At 43.0% G+C, this 22240-nt stretch overlaps 1 protein-coding gene across 5 annotated transcripts in view; it reads right to left on the bottom strand.

The window, feature by feature from the left end:
- Positions 1–244: 244 nt before the first annotated feature.
- The window catches only part of KIFAP3 (kinesin associated protein 3), a 124781-nt gene continuing 102785 nt past the window's right edge, over positions 245–22240 (bottom strand). For 3 of the 5 annotated variants that reach the window (XM_037907272.2, XM_043521340.1, XM_037907270.2), the window contains exon 20: positions 245–706. In XM_037907272.2, the coding sequence (XP_037763200.2) occupies positions 598–706 (109 nt within the window). In that variant the 3' untranslated portion in view covers positions 245–597. Of the gene's footprint in view, positions 707–766; positions 924–22240 lie in introns of those variants that run through there. The other 2 variants (XM_043521339.1, XM_037907271.2) reach the window with 1 other exon arrangement.

Raw genomic sequence — 22240 nt, 5'->3', positions numbered from 1 at the left:
ACAGCTGTACAGCTCCATACCCTCTGGGCTGTGCGCTGTTGGGATGTTTGAATCCAGTGCTGTATTTCTGTAACAGTGTTCCAGGGTATAGCCATTGGATGCCAGGTACTAGGCATTTCCAGCGGGTGGCTTACTCAAGTACTTGAACAGTACATGTACATCACTTAAAATGCTCCACAAGAGGCAACTACAAAAATCCCTCATGAACCAGAGAGAAACATGGAACTCAGTCATTCATCAGCACTGACTGCATGGTTTTTCTTTTTAATAGAAATTAAATTACTTGCTTAATATACATAATGTAATGTTTACTTTCCAGTCTAGTAGCTTTTCAATACTTGCTTTCAAGTCACATGGCAAACACTGTACAAAAATGATAATAAAGAGAAACCGATCGGTGAACACAGTCTGTGTTTGAAACACTAGAACCAGAAAGGGTTAGGTTTATCTAGAGCTAGCACATAGCAAAGGATACATATCACGCAGACCCATTCCAGTATAACCATGCATTACCAGGGAGTGCTCTAAAGTCAGCTACATACAACTGGTTTCTAATGGAGCAGGAAGACAGCACCCTAAAGTACGCAGAGGGATGCTCTATCGGGTACCATAGCCGTAGTAGAAAGATTCATCAGGACGGTATCCATATGCAGTCGCAGGGCGGCCAGGAATACAAGCTGGCTGACCAAATGCATCCACTCCAATGCTGGGGAGGGGAAAAAAAAGAAGAGAGAAACTGATGTTGATGCTTGTGTTTCACATATAGGAAGTGTGCTCTAGGGCTGGGGCTCTCAAACTTTTTCCATAGGGCAGACCACATTCAAAGGTACTATCTTGAGCACCAATCCCCTTTGGACTCAAGATTCTGCAGACCCTCTCTCCCAGTCATGATCAGGTAATCTCTGTAGAGATTAAGGCAGCTCCTGAAAAGGAAAAGTAACACTAGGAAAGTATTTGATGGATTCTTTTAATAAAATGTTACTAGTTGGGAACAGAAGAGCCTGTATCACGTGACTAGCCAACATTCTGTGGACTACACTTTTGGAACTTCTGGTTTAGTGGGCAATGCAAGGGATTGGGTGATGGGATTCCTAGATCCTGCTATACTATTAATTCAGTAGCAAGTCACTTCACTATGACTCGATTTCCTTGACTATAAAATGAGGATAATACTTCCCCGTCTGAGAGGATTTTAATATATTGCTATAATCCAACATTGTTGAAAACTGATATTGATGCAAAGCCCTCTGCTAACTGTATACAACAAACCAAATAGTCAAATTATCTTCTGACCAATGGAGAGAAACCCCAAAGTTATTGGGGAAATGCCAACTGCAAATATGGCACTGATTATGTACTAGGTCAAAAGAAAAGGAGTACTTGTGGCACCTTAGAGACTAACCAGTTTATTTGAGCATGAGCTTTCGTGAGCTACAGCTCACTTCATCGGATGCAGTGAGCTGTAGCTCACGAAAGCTCATGCTCAAATAAACTGGTTAGTCTCTAAGGTGCCACAAGTACTCCTTTTCTTTTTACGAATACAGACTAACACGGCTGTTACTCTGAAACCTGTACTAGGTCAGAAATTCACACCATGGTTTCTGAAGTGATAAGACTGACATCCAAAGGGCAGACAGACTTTATCATGTACTAAAGCCCTCTATGTTCTAGCCAGACTGAAGGTTAATTTGGTCTTCATATACAGTATCATTTTTCACCCTCTAGCTGTCCCAAATCAGTAAGATAGATACAAAAGTGACAAATATTCTACATTCAGCAATAGCTCTGAGGTAGGAGACAGAGGCAGAGAAAAAAAGTGAACGTTGGCCAGGACACTGGATTATTGCATACTCTTTGGTATTATGCCATCTTTTACACTTGCACCTGAATAGACAGAGATGGACAAAAAGGACCTCAGTGTAGTGTCTGACTAGAACTATGGGGGAAGGAGCTGAACTTCTCACACAAAGACATTAAAGGGCTAGTGGCCACCAGTGCTTAAAGTGGGGAAGAGATGCACTTTATTACTGCTGCCATTATCCTGCACATACTGAACACAGTTGTTGTAGACCACAACAGCATTAACATGTAAAAGAAAGGGATACCCAGGACACACAGATTGGTAATATCTCAAGCCCTGATTCAGCAAAGCACTTAAACACCTTTAACTTCAAGCCCATGCTTGAGCTAAACTGGCGTCATGATCAACAGAGCACTGAGAAGACCACTAGGGAGCACTAGGTATGGCCTTCTCAACAGCAGGCTTGAGCCAAATGAGACCACGGAGGGTCCTATCCTCACCATCTCCAGACACACCTCTTCTCCAGTCCCCGAAGAATCAAAGACAATCAAACACTGCACTCAGAATTAACCAACCATGATTACAGCCAAGGTAGGCCAAAGAATGGATTTCCCTTCCAGCCTCTCTGCTTTCCCCAGCATATAGCACCTTGATTCTCCTGTGACAGGCCCCTGGGAAAGGGCAGATAGATTAGATGGAGGGCTCTTCTCAAGCCAATTTTCTGTGTACAGGTCACAGAGTCACTGAAAATAATAAACTGACTAGTCTATTTTCAAGAGCAAAAAGTAAAACTGGGGAAATGGTGAAAAGTAAAGTAGATTTTCAGCTTTCAATTATGATAATCTCAGAATTTACTAACATACTGTAGGTAAGGGAAAATCTGTCTGAATATGCCTGATTCTCTATCTGTTATGGTAATGTAAATCCATGGATGTCAGTGGCATTACACAAGTGTAAAACTGGGGTGATAGGGTAGAATCAAGTCCATACTTTTTGTTAACCACTGTCCCTTTAAGTCAGAACTTCAGTTCAGGAATACTTTTTCTTCCTTTCTTCCACAAATTCTCAAAATGTTGACTTATCCAGTTCAGGCTCTACAGTCAAATAATTTGTAATTTTAAAAAGTAACTGGTTATAGTTTGCCGTGTTGGTCCCAGGATATTAGAGAGACAAGGTGGGTGAAGGCTCAAAAGGTTGTGTCTTTCACCAGCAGAAGTTGTTCCAATAAAAGATATTCCCTCACCCACCTGGTCTCTCTAATTTGTTATAGGAAACTCAGTTCTTCATTTTATTTATTTTTTACATTGGTGTTTTGTCTGTGATTGATGTTACATCAGTTTTGGATAATTTACTATTTATTATTGTGGTAACAACTAGAGACCCATCACATCTGTGATCGTGACTCTCATTCCTGAAAATTTTAGGCTGGGAAGACACTATATATATGGCAGGGGGATCACACTATTGCCAGCTGAAGGCTGCTTCGGCAATTAGTCAGAAACCCAAAGACCACACCCGTTTTGCATAAAACAGAATCAGGTGCAGCCCCTTTCAACTTTAATGTGGTGGAATCGGGGGAGGAGATGCAGGCCCCAAATGGCTACTTAGTTCAAGACAAAACTCAGCATCCTCATTCAGATTCAGATTTCCTAAGGGCAGATTCTCCTAATTAAATATGAAAGTGGCTGCACCTAGCACTGCAGAAGTGTGTGGGTTTCTTCTGGCCTTTGTCCGCCTTAATACAGTATATGATACCAAAAAAAGGAGTGGAATATTGTGCTGGCCACAAGTACTATTCACCACTAGATGGCACTCTCTCCTCATTACAGAATATTGCCAAGTACTTCCAACTATTTCCAGTTTAGTAATCCTTATTTAAACAACTTCTAAATGTATCTAAATGGATAAAAAGTTAAGCACAAAAACATGGTTTCAATTACATTCTCAGCAAATCAATTTTTTCCCCTTTTTGTAAATGTGTAAGTAATTAGGTACAGGTCCCTACAGGTTAAACTTTGAGCAGCATCAGTTATTTCCAAATGGTTCTGACATATGGTAGTATCCTGAAGAAAAATGTAAGAGATGGATCAGCTGATATCTACTTCAGAGATTGCATTAAAAAAAAAGAGAACAGAAAATTATATTAAACTCACCACCCTCCAGAAAATGGTGCACTAGCTAAATATTTTCCTTAGGTAAATGAATCCTTTTCTATGCCTCAGAAAATACTGGTTTTGCTTTCAAGTGAGTTTATTGCTCTTTAAAAGTCTCAGCCTACCCTCTTGGATGATTGGGATTGGTGGGCAGAGTCTACCTGAATGAAAGCCTCTCCATCCCTCCATCCCCTCAGCTGAGGGAGGGGCCACAGAACCCAGAAAATAACTGAGTACCAGGGACAAAAAGTGAACTATCAGGGGCCAGCACTGCAAACTGAAGTTCTGGTGATACCCAGAACAGCTATACTAAGAGCAATGACAGCATAAGCATGCCCCATGCCTGCGTTCTGCTGCAATCTTGACCTGGAAAGGCCACCTTGATGATGGAGAAAGGAGTTTAGTATCCATGTCCCACTGAGTCGTTCCACACCTCTGCCAAGGATGGAGCCAGTTGTGATGTTGGGGTTTAAGATGTCCACTAGTGACTAGACTGAGAACTTGCTTCATGGATTCTTATTTCTACCTTAGACCCTAGACTATCCCATGCTTTGCTGCACATTGGGCTACCCACATTTGCCACCCGTGCCTGTCACCTGCCCTTCTCTTCAAATCTTCCCATTTCATGTTGAGGTGCTTAGAGTTAGATGTCATTCAGAATTGTTTGTTTCCATGTTATTCGCAGTCTTCCTCGCTTTCTTCTTTTGTTTTCTGCTGTCTTCTTTTGTAGATTTATGAGCAGGTGCCGTATCCAGTAATTTTTCTAACTTCTTCATTCTTCTTCCTATCTCTATTTGTTATTCCCAATATTCTTCTCAGACATTTGTGATGAAATGCATCCAGCTTTTGTGTATCTTTCTTGGTAAGTTGCCATGTCTCACTGAGATACGTTGTGATGGCAATAACAATTGCTTTTATTTCTACACTAGCAATCAAATCCAAACTTACTCTTAACTAAAGAACTGGTATTAGTATTATTGATAGCATCTAAAGGAGAGCTGGGCACCATACAGACCCCTGTTCTGAAAAGGCAGTGACATATTTTAATGAAATCAAGCAAGTAACCCCAATCCTCCACCTCCTCAATCCCCCTTAAAAAAAAAATCCATCATTTTCACTTCCCACTACACAGTTCAAATTAATACCTAATGGGAGCTCATTCATACCACATACATTTATCTAACAGAAACCGATCGCACAACATTGTAGTGAGTCTGGAACAAGTGAGTTTCTGAAATTGCCCTAATCTATAAACTCTTAAGGCATCTTTGTCTTAAATTTTTTTTTATTTGATGGGAGAAGTTGGTGACTGTGCTCACCACACAGCAAAAGCACCACTGTTTTCTCACGGATGGTTTACCAACATGTCTGGGACTCATGGAGTTAAACAGGGAACACAACTAATTATTATGTAATGCTAACCTCAGCTGCTGGTTCATTTTGAGACCCTTTAAAATATGAACTGTGTATTTTACCCCTATGCACTCTCTTAATGATTTGTTTTTTTTAGACTGAAATCACTTCCAGCCATCAGTTATACTCGCGGTCTCTACACATGCACTTCTCCAAGCACAAATATTTCTTTTTCCTATTGGTCTGCCAGCCCCTGTCAGAGCAAATTTCACTTTAAACTAAATGCAATGATACTTAAAACCTCTTGGATTACTCAGGCTGCTGGCATGATCTATGACCTTCCCAAAATGACAGCTGAACTTTCTAATTTGCTTGTACGGCTGGGGAACCGAAGAACACATGCCAAGGGGGAAAATGCTCCTAATGTGCATGAGTGAAGAGAGATTTCTTAACAGCTTTATTTATTGATATTTATCTTGATTCATAATGTACAAAAATAATGTGCCTGTCCTGGGCCCATGGTGCCTAGGAGACATTTTAAAATACAAAAATACAATCAAACAAAACTAGCAATGTCACCCTTATCCAAGCCAGGAAATGCCAAGCCGTATCCCCCTTCCCCACATATACCGGCTCTCATTGTACCCGTCCCTTGCTCAAAGCCTGAGAGAACAGACAGGCTTTGTAGTAGGCCTGGAAGATTGGGCTGTTTCAGACCAGGGGATGAGGGTATTCCAGTTCAGGGGCTCGCACTGGCTGTAACTCTATGGTGCAGGCAGAGAACAGGGCTCTCTAGGTTCTTCCACATTAGGAAAATTAGCATCTGTATTACAAAAATGGCCAGCGATGGTGTACATGACAGTGGTAAAGACACCTCAGCCCTGCCTATACCGGTGCTCAGACCGTTCTGAGCACTGGTGCTGACAGTTACTGCAATATGGGTACTAATTCCTCAAGATTAGGCAAGCCCTCAGAGAGGCAGCTCCCAGGTCATTTGGGACTTTATGAGTCAAAAGAAACATTTTGAAATCTATCTGGAAATCCAAAGTAGCCAGCACAGAACCCAGGGCACCCATGTTGTGTGCTCCCAGCAGAAAATACTGCTGAGGACACAGGCAGCCTCACTATACACCAGCTTCAGTCTCAGACTGCATTTAAAGATACCATATAGCCGCATGCAGAGTGCACTGCAATAATCAAATGGAGATGACACACACATGAATGAGGAAAGCCAGGTCCACATCTGAAAGAAGAGGATGCAACCTCCTGATGAAGTGGAGATGGACATAGGCCTTCTGGCAACTGCTGATACATGACCCCACAGCAGGTGGGGAAATTGTATTTCAGAACTTGAATACAGATTTAAGAGCTTGACTTTAGGGACCTAAATAAGAATTTTTTTGGCCTCTGTTGCATGTTTGGCACCCAAAAACACAGGGACCAAAAATAATTGGCCACTGAAAACAGAAGGTCAAGGTCACATACAGTGTTAGTGTCAGAGCCAGGATTAGAAGCCAGGTGTCTTCAAATCCTAGTCCTGCTCTGAAGACCAGCCAACCCCCACTACCTACATATTTTGCATGAATCAGATTGATGCAAGACCACCTGTAATTTTGAGAGGCACTAAACTAGTCAATGGGAACACATTTTAAAAAGGTCTCCGTTTAGTACAAGTGCCAATGTTTATCCACACACGCAAGGTGGGGCCTTGATCCAGAAAAGCACTTATGTATGAGCAGAACTTTGCGCTCATTAATAGCTCTATGGACTTCTGTGGGACTACTCACATGCTTAAAGCTACTTGTGTGCTTAGGTGCTTTGCTGAACTGAAGTTCATTTCCACGCATAACTATGCAACACATGTACACACATGGGATCCGATCCTGCTCCCACTGATTTATAACTGTGATCTGGCAAAACTTCCACAGACGTCAATGGAATCAGGATTAGGCCCATGTTTTTGGGTGTGCAGGATCCTTTGAAAACTTGGCCGCAGTGCTGCCCACAGACATGGAACTCCCTTTTTGAGAATCACCTGCATACCTTATTATGATTAATATTTTAAGAATACGGTTTAAAATGTGCAAGGTTCTCCCCCTCACACACACAATTGGTATTCACAATCATCTTATCCTCAGAGTCCTATCATTTCACTTCTGAAAGAGAATCCATTAGTCAGTGACAGTATTGTTGATAACATATGGTACTGTTGCAGTTCTAGCCATCCTGCTGTAAAATCCTATGCCATAAAACTATGGAATGCATAAACTGTATCAGGTTCCTGTGTATAACAGAGAGGATGAATTATGTTCAATATATAGTAGAAGACTGTATTTTTCACTCTTGGGGTACCCAAGCCATGAAAGTGAAACACCACTCATCATAACTTTGAGACATAAGCCCAGCATAATAATACATAAATAATGAACTGCATCTAAATTGTATCATACTTGAGTGCCAACAAGAGACAGGACTGGACAGTGTTTAAGTCTGTATTTTCTCTCCTCTCTTGGTAGCTCTCATTTTTAAGTGCTGATGAAAGGTACTAGATTGAAAGCCCAAGAGCCTTTATCTGCAGGTAAGGCACTACAAGCTTCTCAGTGTGTTGCCCCCCCCCACCCCACACCACACACAATGACCACCTTTAGAGTTGGGAGGATCGTTCAGTAGCCACATTAGTTCCCTGGTCTTTCTGCTGAGACTACCAACCAAGTGCCAGCTAGGATGAACGTTTTGTGATGGACCCCTGTTCACTAAGTAATGGATCCAGGCCACTATGCTAGTGTCACACAGGTCACTTAGCGTTCAGATGGTAGCTACTCATGGTTGCTTGGACTCTGGTAACCAAAGAGACGAAAGGTTACACAGACCCACTATATAATAGTCTGATGCAGCTACTTCTCTGTTTCTCTTTAATTGTCCACTAACTTGTTCTGCCCTTCAACTTGTGAGAGCAAATCCTGGGAGACAGAATATAAATTTTTTTAAAAGTCAGAGGTTTTTATATGTAATAACATATTCCATAAACTATAGTCATGAGCAGTAATGATATGATCATGGCATGATAAACCACAAATATTTTAAATTCTGTATCTCATGGCCCCACTTTCCTTCTTCCCCTTCTGTTTATCTTTCCCATACTTTGTCTCTCTCAAACTCAGCTTGGATGGAAGCTTTATGTAGCAATAAATGCACAGTTCCTGCCCCAAAGTGCCATGCACATCTGCATACTAATATTAAATATTAATTACACAATTATATTAACATTAACGTTATAAAGTCAAGCACTCAAAAATTTGGAAATGCCAGAATTAAGGTTTTCTGTGCTCCCTTGTGCATATGCTTTATGATATAGTCTTTAATTAATCACTAGACCCATTAAAATCGACTCCCCGCTACATCAATCGCAGCAGCATCGATCCCCAGTAAGTCTAGACATGGCCTGACTTACAGATGCAGCTGTGAGTGCTCAGCACTTCTGTAAATCAGATTAAGGGTGTCAAATCAGGTGCCTAAAGTTTGGTGTGAGTGACTTGCCCTGCATCACACAGGAACTCTGTGGCAGAGGCAGGGATGGAATCTAATGCTCTAGGGCAGTGGTTCTCAAAGCTGGTCCGCTGCTTATTCAGGGAAAGCCCCTGGCACGCCGAACCAGTTTGTTTATCTGCCGTGTCCGCAGGTTCGGCTGATCGCGGCTCCCACTGGCCGCGGTTCGCCAGTCCGGCGTGCCAGGGGCTTTCCCTGAACAAGCGGTGGACTGGCTTTGAGAACAACTGCTCTATGGTACCATTCAATTGCTTTAACCATGAAACCATCCATTCTTTTTCTGAAGTCTCCTGCCTCATTCACTACACACTTTCCAACTTCTGCAACAAACGAGGCGGGGTCCTATAGACAACAGCCTCTTTAACTACACAGCTGTGATTTCTCCTGAGTGAGCCAGGGGTCCTAAAGGAAAAAGTAGCATGTGACCATGTCATTAAAGACTGTACCATAATGCATATGGACAAGAAGTCTCAATTAAGGTTGCAGAGACCTTAATTCCGACATGTTCTAATTTCTGAGTGCTTGATTTTGCAACTTTAATATTCTTTTAATGTAGGCTGGTGGGTGGCTGTTCTCCCCCCATGTATTATTTACTATTCAGTTTAAAAAAAATTGAAAATACAAATTCCATCATGTGGCATCACAGCCCCCTTGCTTGCAGTTCAGGTGCCTTGACCTGCACCCGGAATGGCCTGTGGCAGCCCAGAACTACAACTGCATGGAAAGTCCTGTTCAGCTCTAGGCTAGAGCATGCAAAAAGTGGAAACTAGGTCAAATTACAAATAGGGCTGTCAAGCGATTAAAAAAATTAATCACGATTAATTGCACTGTTAAATAATAATAGAATACCATTTATTGAAATATTTTTGGATGGTTTCTACATTTTCAAATATATTGATTTCTATTACAACATAGAATACAAAGTGTACAGTGCTCACTTTATTTTTTATTACAAATATTTGCAATGTAAAAAACAAAAAACAGTATTTTTCAATTCACCTAATACAAGTACTGTAGTGCAATCTCTATCAATAAAGTTGAACTTACAAATGTAGAATTATGTACAAAAAATAACTGCATTCAAAAATAAAACAATGTAAAACTTTAGAGCCTACAAGTCCACTCAGTCCTATTTCTTGGTCAGCCATTCACTCAGACAAACAAGTTTGTTTACATTTTCAGGAGATAATGCTGCCCACTTCTTGTTCATAATGTCACCTGAAAGTGAGAATAGGCGTTCGTATGGCGCTGTTGCAGCTGACATCACAAGATATTTACGTGCCAGATGTGCTAGAGTGTCATATGTCCCTTCATCCACCATTCCAGAGGACATGTGTCCATGATGATGACGTCTTCTGCTTGATTACAATAGAAAGCAGTGTGGACCGACGCATGTTCATTTTCATCATCTGAGTCAGATGCCACCAGCAAAAGGTTGATTTTCTTTTTTTTTGGTGGTTCGGGTTCTCTAGTTTCTGCATCGGAGTGTTACTCTTTTAAGACTTCTGAAAGCATGCTCCACACCTCATCCCTCTCAGATTTTGGAAGGCACTTCAAATTCTTAAACCTTGGATCGAGTGCTATAGCTAACTTTAGAAATTTCACATTGGTACCTTCTTTGCGTTTTGTCAAATCTGCAGCAAAAATGTTCTTAAAATCAACAACATGTGCTGAGTTATCATCCGAGACTGCTATAACATGAAATATATGGCAGAATGTGCGTAAAACAGAGCGGAGACATACAATTCTCCCCAAAGGAGATCAGTCACAAATTTAACAAACACATTTTTTTAACGGGCGTCATCAGCATGTCCTCTGGAATGGTGGCCGAAGCATGAAAGGGCATAAGAATATTTAGCATATCTGGCATGTAAATAACTTGCAATGCCTCCTACAAAGGTCCCAGGCGAACGCCTGTTCTCACTTTCTGGTGACACTGTAAATAAGAAGTGGGCAGAATTATCTCCTGTAAATGTAAACAAACTTGTTTGTCTTAGCGATTGACTGAATGAGCAGTAGGACAGAGTGGACTTGTAGGCTCTAAAGTTTTGCATTGTTCTGTTTTTGAGTGCAGTTATGTAAGAAAACAATTCTACATTTGAAATTTCATTTTCACGATAAAGAGATACAGTACTTGTACGAGGTGAACTGAAAAATACTGTTTCTGTGGTTTATCATTTTTACAGTGAAAATATTTGTAATAAAAAATAAAGTGAGCAGCATACACTCTGTATTCTGTTGTAATTGAAATCAATATATTTGAAAATGTAGAAAAACATCCAAAAATATTTAATAAATTTCAATTGGTATTTATTGTTTAACAGTGCAATTAAAACTGTGATTAATCGTGATTAATTTTTTAAATCACGCTTAATTATTTTGAGTTAATCACGCGAGTTAACTGCGATTTATCGACAGCCCTAATTACAAAAGATTAATATAAACAAACAACATAAGTATGCAGGGACAAAATTAGAAAGGCCAAGGCACAAAATGAGATTAAACTAGCTTGACACAAAGAGTAAAAAGAAAACATTTTACAAATATATTAGAAGAGGAAGACCAAGGACAGGGTAGCCCCGTTACTCAATGGGGTGTGGGGGGACAATAACAGAAAATGTGGAAATTCCAGAAGTGCTAAATTACTCTTTTGTTTCAGTTTTCACCAAAAACATTAGTAGCAATTGGACATCTAACACAGTGAAAGTCAGTGAAAATGAGGTTGGATCAGAGGCTAAAATAGGGAAAAAAGTTAAAAATTACTTCAGACAATTTAGATGTCTTCCAGTCACCAGGGCCTGATGAAATACATCCTAGAATACTCAAGGAACTAACTGAGGAGATATCTGAGTCATTAACGGTTATCTTCAAAAAGTCATGGAAGACAGGAGAGATTCCAGAGGATTGGAAGAGGTCAATTAATATTAATATAGTGCCAATTTATAAAAAGGGAAATAAGGAAAACCCAGGGAATTACAGACCAGTCAGTAACTTAAGTTAACTTCAATACCCGGAAAGATAATGGAGCAAATAATTAAGCAATCAAAATTTGCCAACACCTAGAAGATAATAAGGTTATAAGTAACAGTCAGCATGGATTTGTCAAAAACAATTTGTGGCAAACCAACCTAATAGCTTTTTTTAACCGGGTAACAAGCCTTGTGCATAGGAGGGAAGCAGTAGATGTGATATATCTTGACTTTAGTAAGGCTTTTTATACTGTCTCGCATGATCTTCTCATAAACAAACTAGGGAAACAGAACCTAGATGGAGCTACTATAAGGTGGGTGCATAACTAGTTGGAAAACCATTCCCAGAGAGTAGTTATCAGTGATTCACAGTCAAGCTGGAAGGGCATATGAAGGGGGGTCCCACAGGGATCAGTTCTGGGTCTGGCTCTGTTCAATATCTTCATCAATGATTTAGATAATGGCATAGAGCACACTTAAAGTTTGCGGACAATACCAAGGTCAGAGGGGTTGCAAGTGCTTTGGAGGATAGGATTAAAATTCAAAATGATCTGGTCAAACTGGAGAAATGGTCTGAAGTAAACAGAATGAAATTGAGTAAGAAGAAATGCAAAGTACTCCACTTAGGAAGGAATAATCAGTTGCACACATACAAAAAGGGAAAGGACTGCCCAGGAAGGAGTACTACATAAAAGGATCTGGCCATTATAGTGGATCACAAACTAAAGGAGAGTCAACAATGTAACACTGTCACAAAAAAAGCAAACATCATTCTGGCATTTATTAGCAGGAGTGCTGCAAGCAAGACATAAGTAGTAATTCTCTATTCCACGCTGATTAGGCCTCAACTGGAATATTGTGTCCAGTTCTGGGCACCACATTTCAGGACAGATGTGGACAAATTGGAGGAAGTCCAGAGAAGAGCAACAAAAATGATTAAAGGTAGAAAAAACATGACCTAAGAGGGAAGATTGAAAAACATTGGGTTTGTTTAGTTTGGAGAAGAGAAGACTGACAGGGGACATGATAATAGTTTTCACATAAATAAAAGGTTGTTACAGGAAGAGAGAACAAATTGTTCTCTTCAACTGTGAGGATAGGGTAAGAAGCAACGGGGTTAAATTGCAGCAAGGGAGCTTCAGGTTGGACATTAGGAAAAACCTCCTAACTGTCAGGGTAGTTAAGCACCGGAACAAATTGACGAGGGAGGTGGTAGAATCTCCATAATTGGAGACTTTAAAGAGCGGGTTAGACAAACACCTGTCCGGGATGGTCTAGATAATACTTAGTCCTGCCATGAGTGCAGGGGACTGGATTAGATGACCTCTCAAAGTCCCTTCCAGTCCTATGATTCTATGCTTAGTGTGGACAGACTCTTCAGGCAATTTAGCTGTTAAAATCTCAGTCCCAGTCTCCACATTGAATTTGTGTGAACTGCAATTACCATTTGTAATTTTTCAAAGGTTTATAACTTGGCCAGATTAGGGTGGGTTTTCACAGGGACAATAAAACGCATACCCCTGACACAAAGAGCCACCCCACACTGCCAAATTTGAAATCCCTGCTCCAAAGCTTTTTAAAGAAAAGATCACCAGAATTTATTTAACATGGGCAAAACAACATTTGTATTTAGTCTTCTTCTCAGAAGTGACTAAATCGTTTTGGCTGAAGTTTTTTTTTTTTAAAAATGCAGCCTGAGGCAGACACCCAGCATGGAAAATTTCAGCCCAAAGAGAAATTCTGGCAAAGTTATAAGCCACTGAAGACAGGGTCTTATAATGGGAAGTGACAGGCAACCTTAAGAATAGGCTGCACTACCAGCCCCACCTATAATAAGGAGCCACATCATCTCCCCTACTTTTCTGCATGAATGGGTAGAACAGAGGGCTGTAGTGAGGGAGGTAGAAGAGAAACTCAAGCAGCATTACCCTCCTCCCCTGCCACCAGATCCCATGGAGGTCCCCCATGTAAATGTGTGTGGCTTAGACTCTACTCACCTTGGGGGCAGGGCAGAGTCCCATCTTATGCTCCAATTTTGCAGCCAAACTTGCAGTGTTCCCCATTGAAGTGAATGAAGTTATTACAGATTTCCCACCAATGCTCAACCTGGGCCTGACTGATCACTTTTATTCTGGTGTTACACCGATGATTTCAATGACATGACACTAACCAGCCCCCTATCTCCTCCCTCAGAGGCAGCACACTGAGGTGGCAACTAACCAATAGCAGCAGGGGTCCTGAAGGAGCAGGTAAGCTAGGAGTCTGGAGGACCCCACTCAAATATTGTGGGTCCCCAGCGCACACACATTCCAAATGCCACAACCCTGTCCAATTGCTGGAGAGAAACCCCCTCTCTGGAACACTCTTGGGGACTCCCCAAATTGTAACTCTCCAAGTCTCCACAGTACAATACCTGTTCCATGGTGGAGGGGGTGATCAGAGCCTCTGCACACACCCCACTTTGGTGTTACCCACTGAAGTCAGAGGTACGAGGCACCCCTGTTGCAGCCACCTCGAACAAGTGACCAAAGCTTCAATTGACGTTATTGCTCCAGTGTTACAAGATCGACCAGACAGCCTGGTGTTTAGCTGGTCATATATGCGGCGCATCCATTTTCCAGATCAAAAATCCTTCTGGACACAATATAGTGGATCAAAGAGACCACTAATGTAACTCACATATACTACGTTAGCAGTTGTAGCAATGTGTGCGTGCATGTGTTGATGGGGATTGTGTGAAAATGCACTCAGTTCTGAAAGTATCAGTGAGCTGCTGGGCGGGACTTCTTGGGCCAAGCTGCCAGAGCATGGTTGGGAAGTCTCAGCTGGAGGAAGTCAATGATCAGGCCATTAAACAGAAATGTTTTATTAGCTCTCTCCAGTGGTACTGCAATCCTGATTGACAGACACAGATTCACACAAAACTCTGTAGCATTACCTGTTATTCTCCCTCTTTTCTCCAAGACAAGCTGCAACAAATCCTAATTAGATCATGCCTGGGCTGCCAGTGCAGACCTGTGCCTGTGTGAATGTAACGAGCCCATGAATGACACCATGCTAGTCACAATGGCCCTGGAACAGCCATTTTAATTACTGAAAAGTTATATTGTGTTGCCTGCTGAAAAAAAAAATCCACAAACTGATTGTAGGAGATCACTCTAATGAAGATCTGTTACCAGCCAGAAAGATATTACACTATGTTAATTTATTTTCTCAGAGAAGGACGAATTGCACTGAATATTCAGCAGCTTTTTGTGGCTCTCTTTTTAGGAGCATACTCAGGGTGGAAGGTATTGAGGGAAGGGTTTATAGGCAGAATCAACTGGCTAAAAATCCTGATCATGTGGCTTTGAAGAGCAGACCCAGAACTTGGTATGAACTCTCTTTAAATATGGTTAATGTCGTCAGCCCTAATTGTTAAATCAGCCAAAAGAGAAAGATGCTCTGTAAAGCAACCAAGCAGAACCCATAACTAATACCTCACCAAGCTATTTAGTGCGTGACAGAATCCCTTACACACTTGGGCACACTTTGGAAAGCACAGACTTAAGTTTCATGTATTGACCTAATACAATGCTGACTTTATGCCCTAAGCAAAACAACTGACTTCAGTGGAGTAGAGTGGGAGGTATGAGACCATTAGATTTGGCCGACTAACCTTTGAAAGGAGGCGGCGCATCAGAGAAACCTATCAAACCTATTTCTGTCACTCATTAAAACAGGTTAACCCCAAGGAGCCCATATGTCCGGCTCTCAAAACACTGGATTAAATGGAGTTTCCAGATGCCATTTGGCAAAAACTCCAAGAGCATCTTAACAAAATTCTCTTGTTCCAGCAATTTAATTATAGGCCAACAGCAAAATCTGAGAACTGTGGAGAAATGAGCATTGTCTTCAACATCCGAGTCCAGCTACATATCCAGGGAAAAGAGCTCTAGAGTTCACTGCTGAGAAGTGATTCTTAAATGTTTCACAACTGAATGGTCTTAAAACAAAAGCTCTGAATTAAGAAATTCAGAACCCAATAAGTCTTATTGAAAAGTAACATAGCCTATTATCTCTGCTGAGTGATGGAAGATGGTTCAGTTGTGAGGGGACAGCCTGAGACGTGGGAGACCCAGTATCAATTCCCTGCTCTGATACTGATTCCAAGTGACCCTGGGCAAGTCATTAGACTCTCTGTGCCTACGTGCCCCCATCTGCACAATGGGGAGAGCAGCACTTTCCCTACCACACAGGGGTGCTGTGAGGATAAATACATTGAAGACGGTGGGTATGTCTACACTGGTAAAGTTACAGCGCCACTCAGAGAGCTCTGAAGGGAAACCGCTGTTGTGTTTTCACACTGTCAGCTGCTGGTGCAATACCGTGTTCACACTTGTGGCACTTGCAGCGGTATTCAGAGTAGTGCACTCTGGGCAGCTATCCCACAGAGCGTTTCTTCCTCTTCTGCCACTAAGAGTTGTGGGAAGGTGGAGGGGGTCGCGGGGCATCCTGGGCCCTGTCCCAATGCCCTGTGATACATTGCTTCGCATCCCCAGCAATCCCTGTGCTCCCGTCCATATTTGGCGCCATCTTTTAACGGTTTGTATACTGCACGCTCTGCCTCTTTGGTCTGCAGGAATGGATCACACACTGTTGACCAGTATCGCTCTAACATGTCATGAGTGGCAGTGGAGTTATTCCTTAAACTACAAAGGTAAGAGGAGTGCGACATTGATCTCGCCACACGTGGTAGCTACGATATGAGATTGCATGTGGCATTCACGGAGGTGCTGACCACAGTGAAACATCGCTTTTGGGCTCGAGAAACAAGCACCGAGTGGTGGGATCACATAGTCATGCACGTCTCGGATGACGAGCAGTGACTGCAAAACTTTCGGATGAGGAAAGCCACATTCATGGGACTGTGTGGTGAGCTCACCCAGGCCTGGCGGCACAAGCACATGAGAATGAGAGCTGTCCTGCCTTTGGAGAAGCGCGTGGCGATTGCACTGTGGAAGCTGGCTACTCCAGACTGCTACCGATCAGTCACTAACCAGTTCAGAGTGGGAAAGTCGACCATTAGACTCGTGTTGACGGAAGTGTGCAGGGCCATTAATCGCAACCTGCTCTGAAAGACCGTGACTCTGGGCAACGTGCATGACATTGTGGATGACTTTACACAAATGGGCTTCCCTAACTGTGGAGGAGTGATAAATGGCATGCATATTCCAATTCTCGCACCAGACCATCTAGCCACATTAATTGGAAGGGGTATTTCTCTATGGTTCTCCAGGCGCCTGTGGATCACTGTGGGCGTTTGATGGACATTTACACAAGCTGGTCCAGAAAGGTGCATGACGCACACATGTTTCGGAACACTGACCTGTTCAGGAAGCTACAAGCAGGGACTTTCTTCCTGGGCCAGAAGATCACAATAGGGGAAGAAGAAATGCCCATTGTGATCCTGGGAGACCCCACCTACCCCATAATGCCGTGGCACCTTGACGGCAGCAAGGAGGGGTTCAACAACAGGCTGAGCAAGTGCAGAATGACTGTTGAGTGTGCTTTTGGATGTTTAAAGGCCTGCTGGTGCTGCCTATATGGGAGGCTGGACCTGGCCGATGAAAATATTCCTACGCTTATAGCTGCGTGCTGTACACTCCATAATATTTGTGAAGGGAAGGGTGAAAGCTTCACTCAGGGCTGGACCACTGAGGCTCAGCACCTGGAGGCTGAATTTGAACAGTCAGAGACTAGGGCTATTAGAGGGGTGCAGAACGGGGTAATAAGGATCAGGGATACCTTAAGGCAGCAATTTGAAGCTGAAAGCCACTAATATTTCTTGCTATGCTCGGGAGTGCAGTGCTTGTAATGCTAGGAGGTGATTGTGATTAGTGCAGACAATGCACTATGAAGGTTTAAGAAAATTGCTTGCTGCTTTGCAGGGCTCTGTTTGCTTTCAATTAATAAAGATTGCTTTCAAACCAACAATTCTTTTATTAAAAAAAACAACCACTGGAGGAGAGAGACAAACAAAAAAACACATCAGCACTGAGGGGGATGGGGGAAGGGAAGGTCCCAGGAGGAGGTGGGGTCTCAGTTAAAGATTTGTATATGTGCACGTATCATATCCAACCTTCTCCTTTGGAGTACAGTGCAGCAAGTACTGTACTTCAAAAGGGCTAAACTGCAGAGGGATGGGTGTTGAGTGCAGTGGATACTGGGAGTCCGCAGTGTTGGACTGCGACAGGAGAGGAGTGGAATGCTGCAGGTACAGACTGGAGCCAGGAGGTTGATAAGAGTGTGTTGGTGGTTTCTGGGGGGTGCATGGGAAAGAGTTTTGCGACAGCAGTTGCAGGGGAGGATCGGAGGGCGTGGAGCTGCTCGGTTTGCAGTGCTAGTAGCGCTTGGAGTGTGTCCACTTTCCGCTTCATAACATTTAAGAGCCTCTCCGTGGCTTCGTTCTGGCGCACCGCATTCTCCTTTTGGTCCCTCTTCCCGCTGTCCTGCCACTCCTTCAATTCCTGTTTTTCGGCTGCGGAATGCATCATGACCTCAAGCAGAAAGTCATCCTTAATTCTTCGTGGCCACTTTCTAATTCTGCGCAGCCATCTGTGATAACAAAGAGGGAGGCTGGGCTCCCAAGGTCATATCTGTGAAGCCAAAATGCAACATTTTACAGAAGCAGTATTGTTTGCAACACACAGACCACTGATTCGGAGATTTAAAACACAGCCAGTATTCACATAACTGTCACTAACTGGCTGACCCCAGGAAGCACACATGAGCCACAAGACCCCCAAAATGGTGAGTAGCCACAGGGGCAGGAGAAATCGGTGTTCCCGGACCCTACCGTACACCGGGCACGTGGCTTTGGGGGAGAGCCAGCACTGTAGGGGAGGCCTTATAATCATTCCTGTCCCCGCATTTTCCACAGGCTGTGTTCATTATGGAAGATATCTCGCTGCTGAGGGTGAGCACGGAATCAAGGGAGAATCTTCTCCAAGACTGCAGATTCTGCCCTGGCCCTTATGTGGCTCACCTGTGTGCAGCAATGGTCCCCCACCCCCAGGGACAGCAGAGTGGCGCAGGAAAGTTCCCTTAATGGGGCAAGAAACAAAGCAACTCTGCCAAAGAACCTGCAGCAGCAGATTGCCCAGTATCAGCATGAGAGTTTCCTGGAGATCTCTGAGGCAGACTCCTGTGAAGTGAGGGAGTCAATCAACACCCTGTTCCACCGCTCAGACTAGGCATGTGGTGGTACATACATCATACAGACATAAGTCTGCTTTCTGCAACCCTCCTGCCCCCAACAACTCGCTTCAACAATTCACAAAATCAAAGCCACTTACCAGGGGCCTCCTCTCCTGTTTGCGCTTCACCAAGATCGGACAGCTGTGACCGGCTAGCCTCCTCCAGGGTAGAGAAGAGCTCCTGGCTGACTATATCTCTGGCCTCCGAGTCATCCTCTGCCTCTGAGTCCCCCTCCCTCTCCACATCCTTGTCCAAGATTTCCTCCTCCTGGCTCGGTCCACTCTCGAATGGCATGCGAGCCACCAAAGTATCCACAGAGGACTTCACAGTGGAGGTGGAGTTGCCACCAAGTATCGCGTCCAGCTCTTTGTAGAACCGGCAGCTCGTGGGCACGGCACCGGAGCAGCAGTTTGCCTCCCACGCCTTGTGGTAGGCATTCCGCAGCTCCTTCACTGTGACCCTGAACGGCAGTGTGTCCCGCTCATAGCCCCTTTCTGTGATGCATCCTTAAATCTGTCCATAGGTATCATAATTCCTATGGCTGGAGCGCAGCTGGGACTGGACAGCCTCCTCTCCCCAAATGCAGATGAGATCCAGCAGCTCGGCACTGCTCCAACTGGGGGATTGCCTGGTGCATGGAGCAGGCATGACCACCTGGAAAGATGCGCTGAGACCACTGTATGTGTCACCAAGCAGGAAGGGGACTTTCAAAATTCCCAAGGCATTTACGGGGTGGGGATGACGGTTGGTCACCTGAGGGCAGGACAGTAGAGTTCAAAGCAATGAACAGAGAGGCAAGAACAGGCATTGTGGGACACCTCCTGGAGGCCAATCGCAGCGCTGTAATCGACCCCGGTGTCTACACTGGTACTGCGGTGCTGTAGCCCTGGCGCAGAAAGCTCTTGTCAGGGTGTTTTTTTTTTACAGCACTGCAACTGTGTAGTTTCTGTGCACTAAGTGGCCTGGCAGTGTGTACACCTCAGGAGTTACAACGCAGAAAGCTGCTTTACTGCGCAGAAACTTGCCAGTGTAGACAAGGCCTGTGAGATGCTTGGATACTATAGTAATGGAGAGACCATAAGTACCTAAAATAGATCAGCCCAAGGTAGATTTAAAAACCCCAATCTGATCCTGCTGTAATATTTTTAAACAGCAGAAAGACTACACAACAATTTACCATCATGAAAAAGAACAGTCAACAAAATGCAAAAGAACCAACACGTTCACAAATATTTTCTAAATACACAGAATAATCTGGCACCACGCACAATAATGCCTGAGCAAATCTACAACCACTTTCATTTGAGGATTACAAAAGTATATTACAAAAATTACTTCACAAGCCTCACCACTCCCCTTTGTAGTAAGTGAGCATTACACCCATTCTACAGACTGAGAAAGTGGTTCAGAAGCTAAATGATCTACAAAGGTCACAAACTGAGTCAAAGATAGAACAGAATCCAAGAGCTCTGACTTTCAAGTCTGAGCTCCACTCCACAGAAAATGCTCCCCTTCCAGTTGGCTCTGAGAGCCGTCATCCCACCAAGCAGAGGTATCCATTTCTAAAACTAATAAAACAGTCGGACAAAAAACATGAGAAGCAAGGGAAGAGTTCCCCAAAATGGCTAAGGATAGGCAAAAATATTTCATATCAATACTGAAAATGGGTGAAGTTCATATCCCAATATTAGACTAGTATTACAGCTGGTTTGGGACTGATTTGACCATCTCAATGGACTCCACTAATGGCAGTTTTATGCTCAGTATGGCAGCCTCAGGGAAACAAAGGGTGAGACCCTCAACAGTGTAAATGAGCGTAGCTCCCTGAATGTTAGTGGAACTATGCTGTCGGGTAGAGCACGGAATCTGGCTCAAGTTTTTAATTCAAAGCTTTTACTTTTGACTAGCTCTTCCATTTGCCACATGCTTCTCACCACATGTACTGGATTATGCACAAGATGCCCTGAGCAAAATGTGCTCTTGATAGGAAAGGCTCTGGGAATGCAATTTTCACTGTCAGGAGGCTACCCCTGTTGTGCAGTTACTGTATTCTGAACTCTCATCTCAGTTACACATTTACTCCAACTCCCAGGGACCAGACATAGCTGACGCCCCAGGATCAGAGCCAAGCTGAAAAGTGAGTGGACAAAAAAGCAATTCTCCCCAGATACGTTTTGAAAATGGGTCCCTAAGAGAATAATGCCATCATGTCCCTAGCTTAGTGTTGTCCCCAGTTGTCAGCACCAAGGAACTGGCAGCCTGGTGCCAGAGGCTCCTTGCTAGCTAACGAGTACATCACAATTAGTCTTTCATATCTCACGAGCCCTGCTACAGTATGACAAATCATGGCATGAAAAGACTGGAAGACAATCGAAAGCCCAGAAAAATGCTGACAAACACAGTCAGTTTTGCTTTGACTTACACTGCATATGAAGAAGAGCTTTAAAAACTGCTTTCTGTACGTAACCATTACCACGGGATTTGTAGTATTCAGTATTTGGTGCATGCTGCAAATACTGTGAGAATGTTATTGCGCATGGACCAAATTCTACTGGCTACACCAGGGCAGGCTCCAACAAAGCCTGACCCAAGCCATCCAAAATTTTAGTGTAGTTTAAATGAATAACTGACACCAAACTTTGCTCATCCAGAAGTTCTCCCTATTCTGATTCTAAATGCTTTTTAAGGGAACGTATCAAGGATGAGATGTGCACGCAGGGAATTTTTTCTGGACTCCAGGGCCCTGGAGCTTTATTATGCAGGAATCTCAGCTTTAAATAAATAAAAAAAGTTTCTCATTCTCATGATTGTGCAGAAAGCCTTGAAAATAGGAACCTCAGAAGGCAAATAAAAAGACATCCAAATTTATTAATTTAAAAATCTCATTGGATCTAAAAACTAATATCACTATCTTGGGGGCCTTGCTCACATTTGAATACCTCAAGGTTGGCAACACAAACTCCGGAGGTAAAATTTTAAACCAATAAAATTCTGTCAAAAACTGAAATATAATTAATTTGATAAATGAATTTGCATATCATGCGCTGAACATGCACTTTAATCTTGAAGAAATATCCCACTAACTTACTGCACAAAAAGGCTGGACTTTTTAGGACTAAGTTTTAATTTTTAATTCTGTGAGCATGCTTGCGCATAACACCCAAAACCCCCTTTGGTTT

The sequence above is a fragment of the Chelonia mydas genome, chromosome 8 (genome assembly GCF_015237465.2).
Source record: "Chelonia mydas isolate rCheMyd1 chromosome 8, rCheMyd1.pri.v2, whole genome shotgun sequence".
NCBI lineage: Eukaryota > Metazoa > Chordata > Testudines > Cheloniidae > Chelonia > Chelonia mydas.
This window is presented reverse-complemented; position numbering and strand designations above follow the sequence as displayed.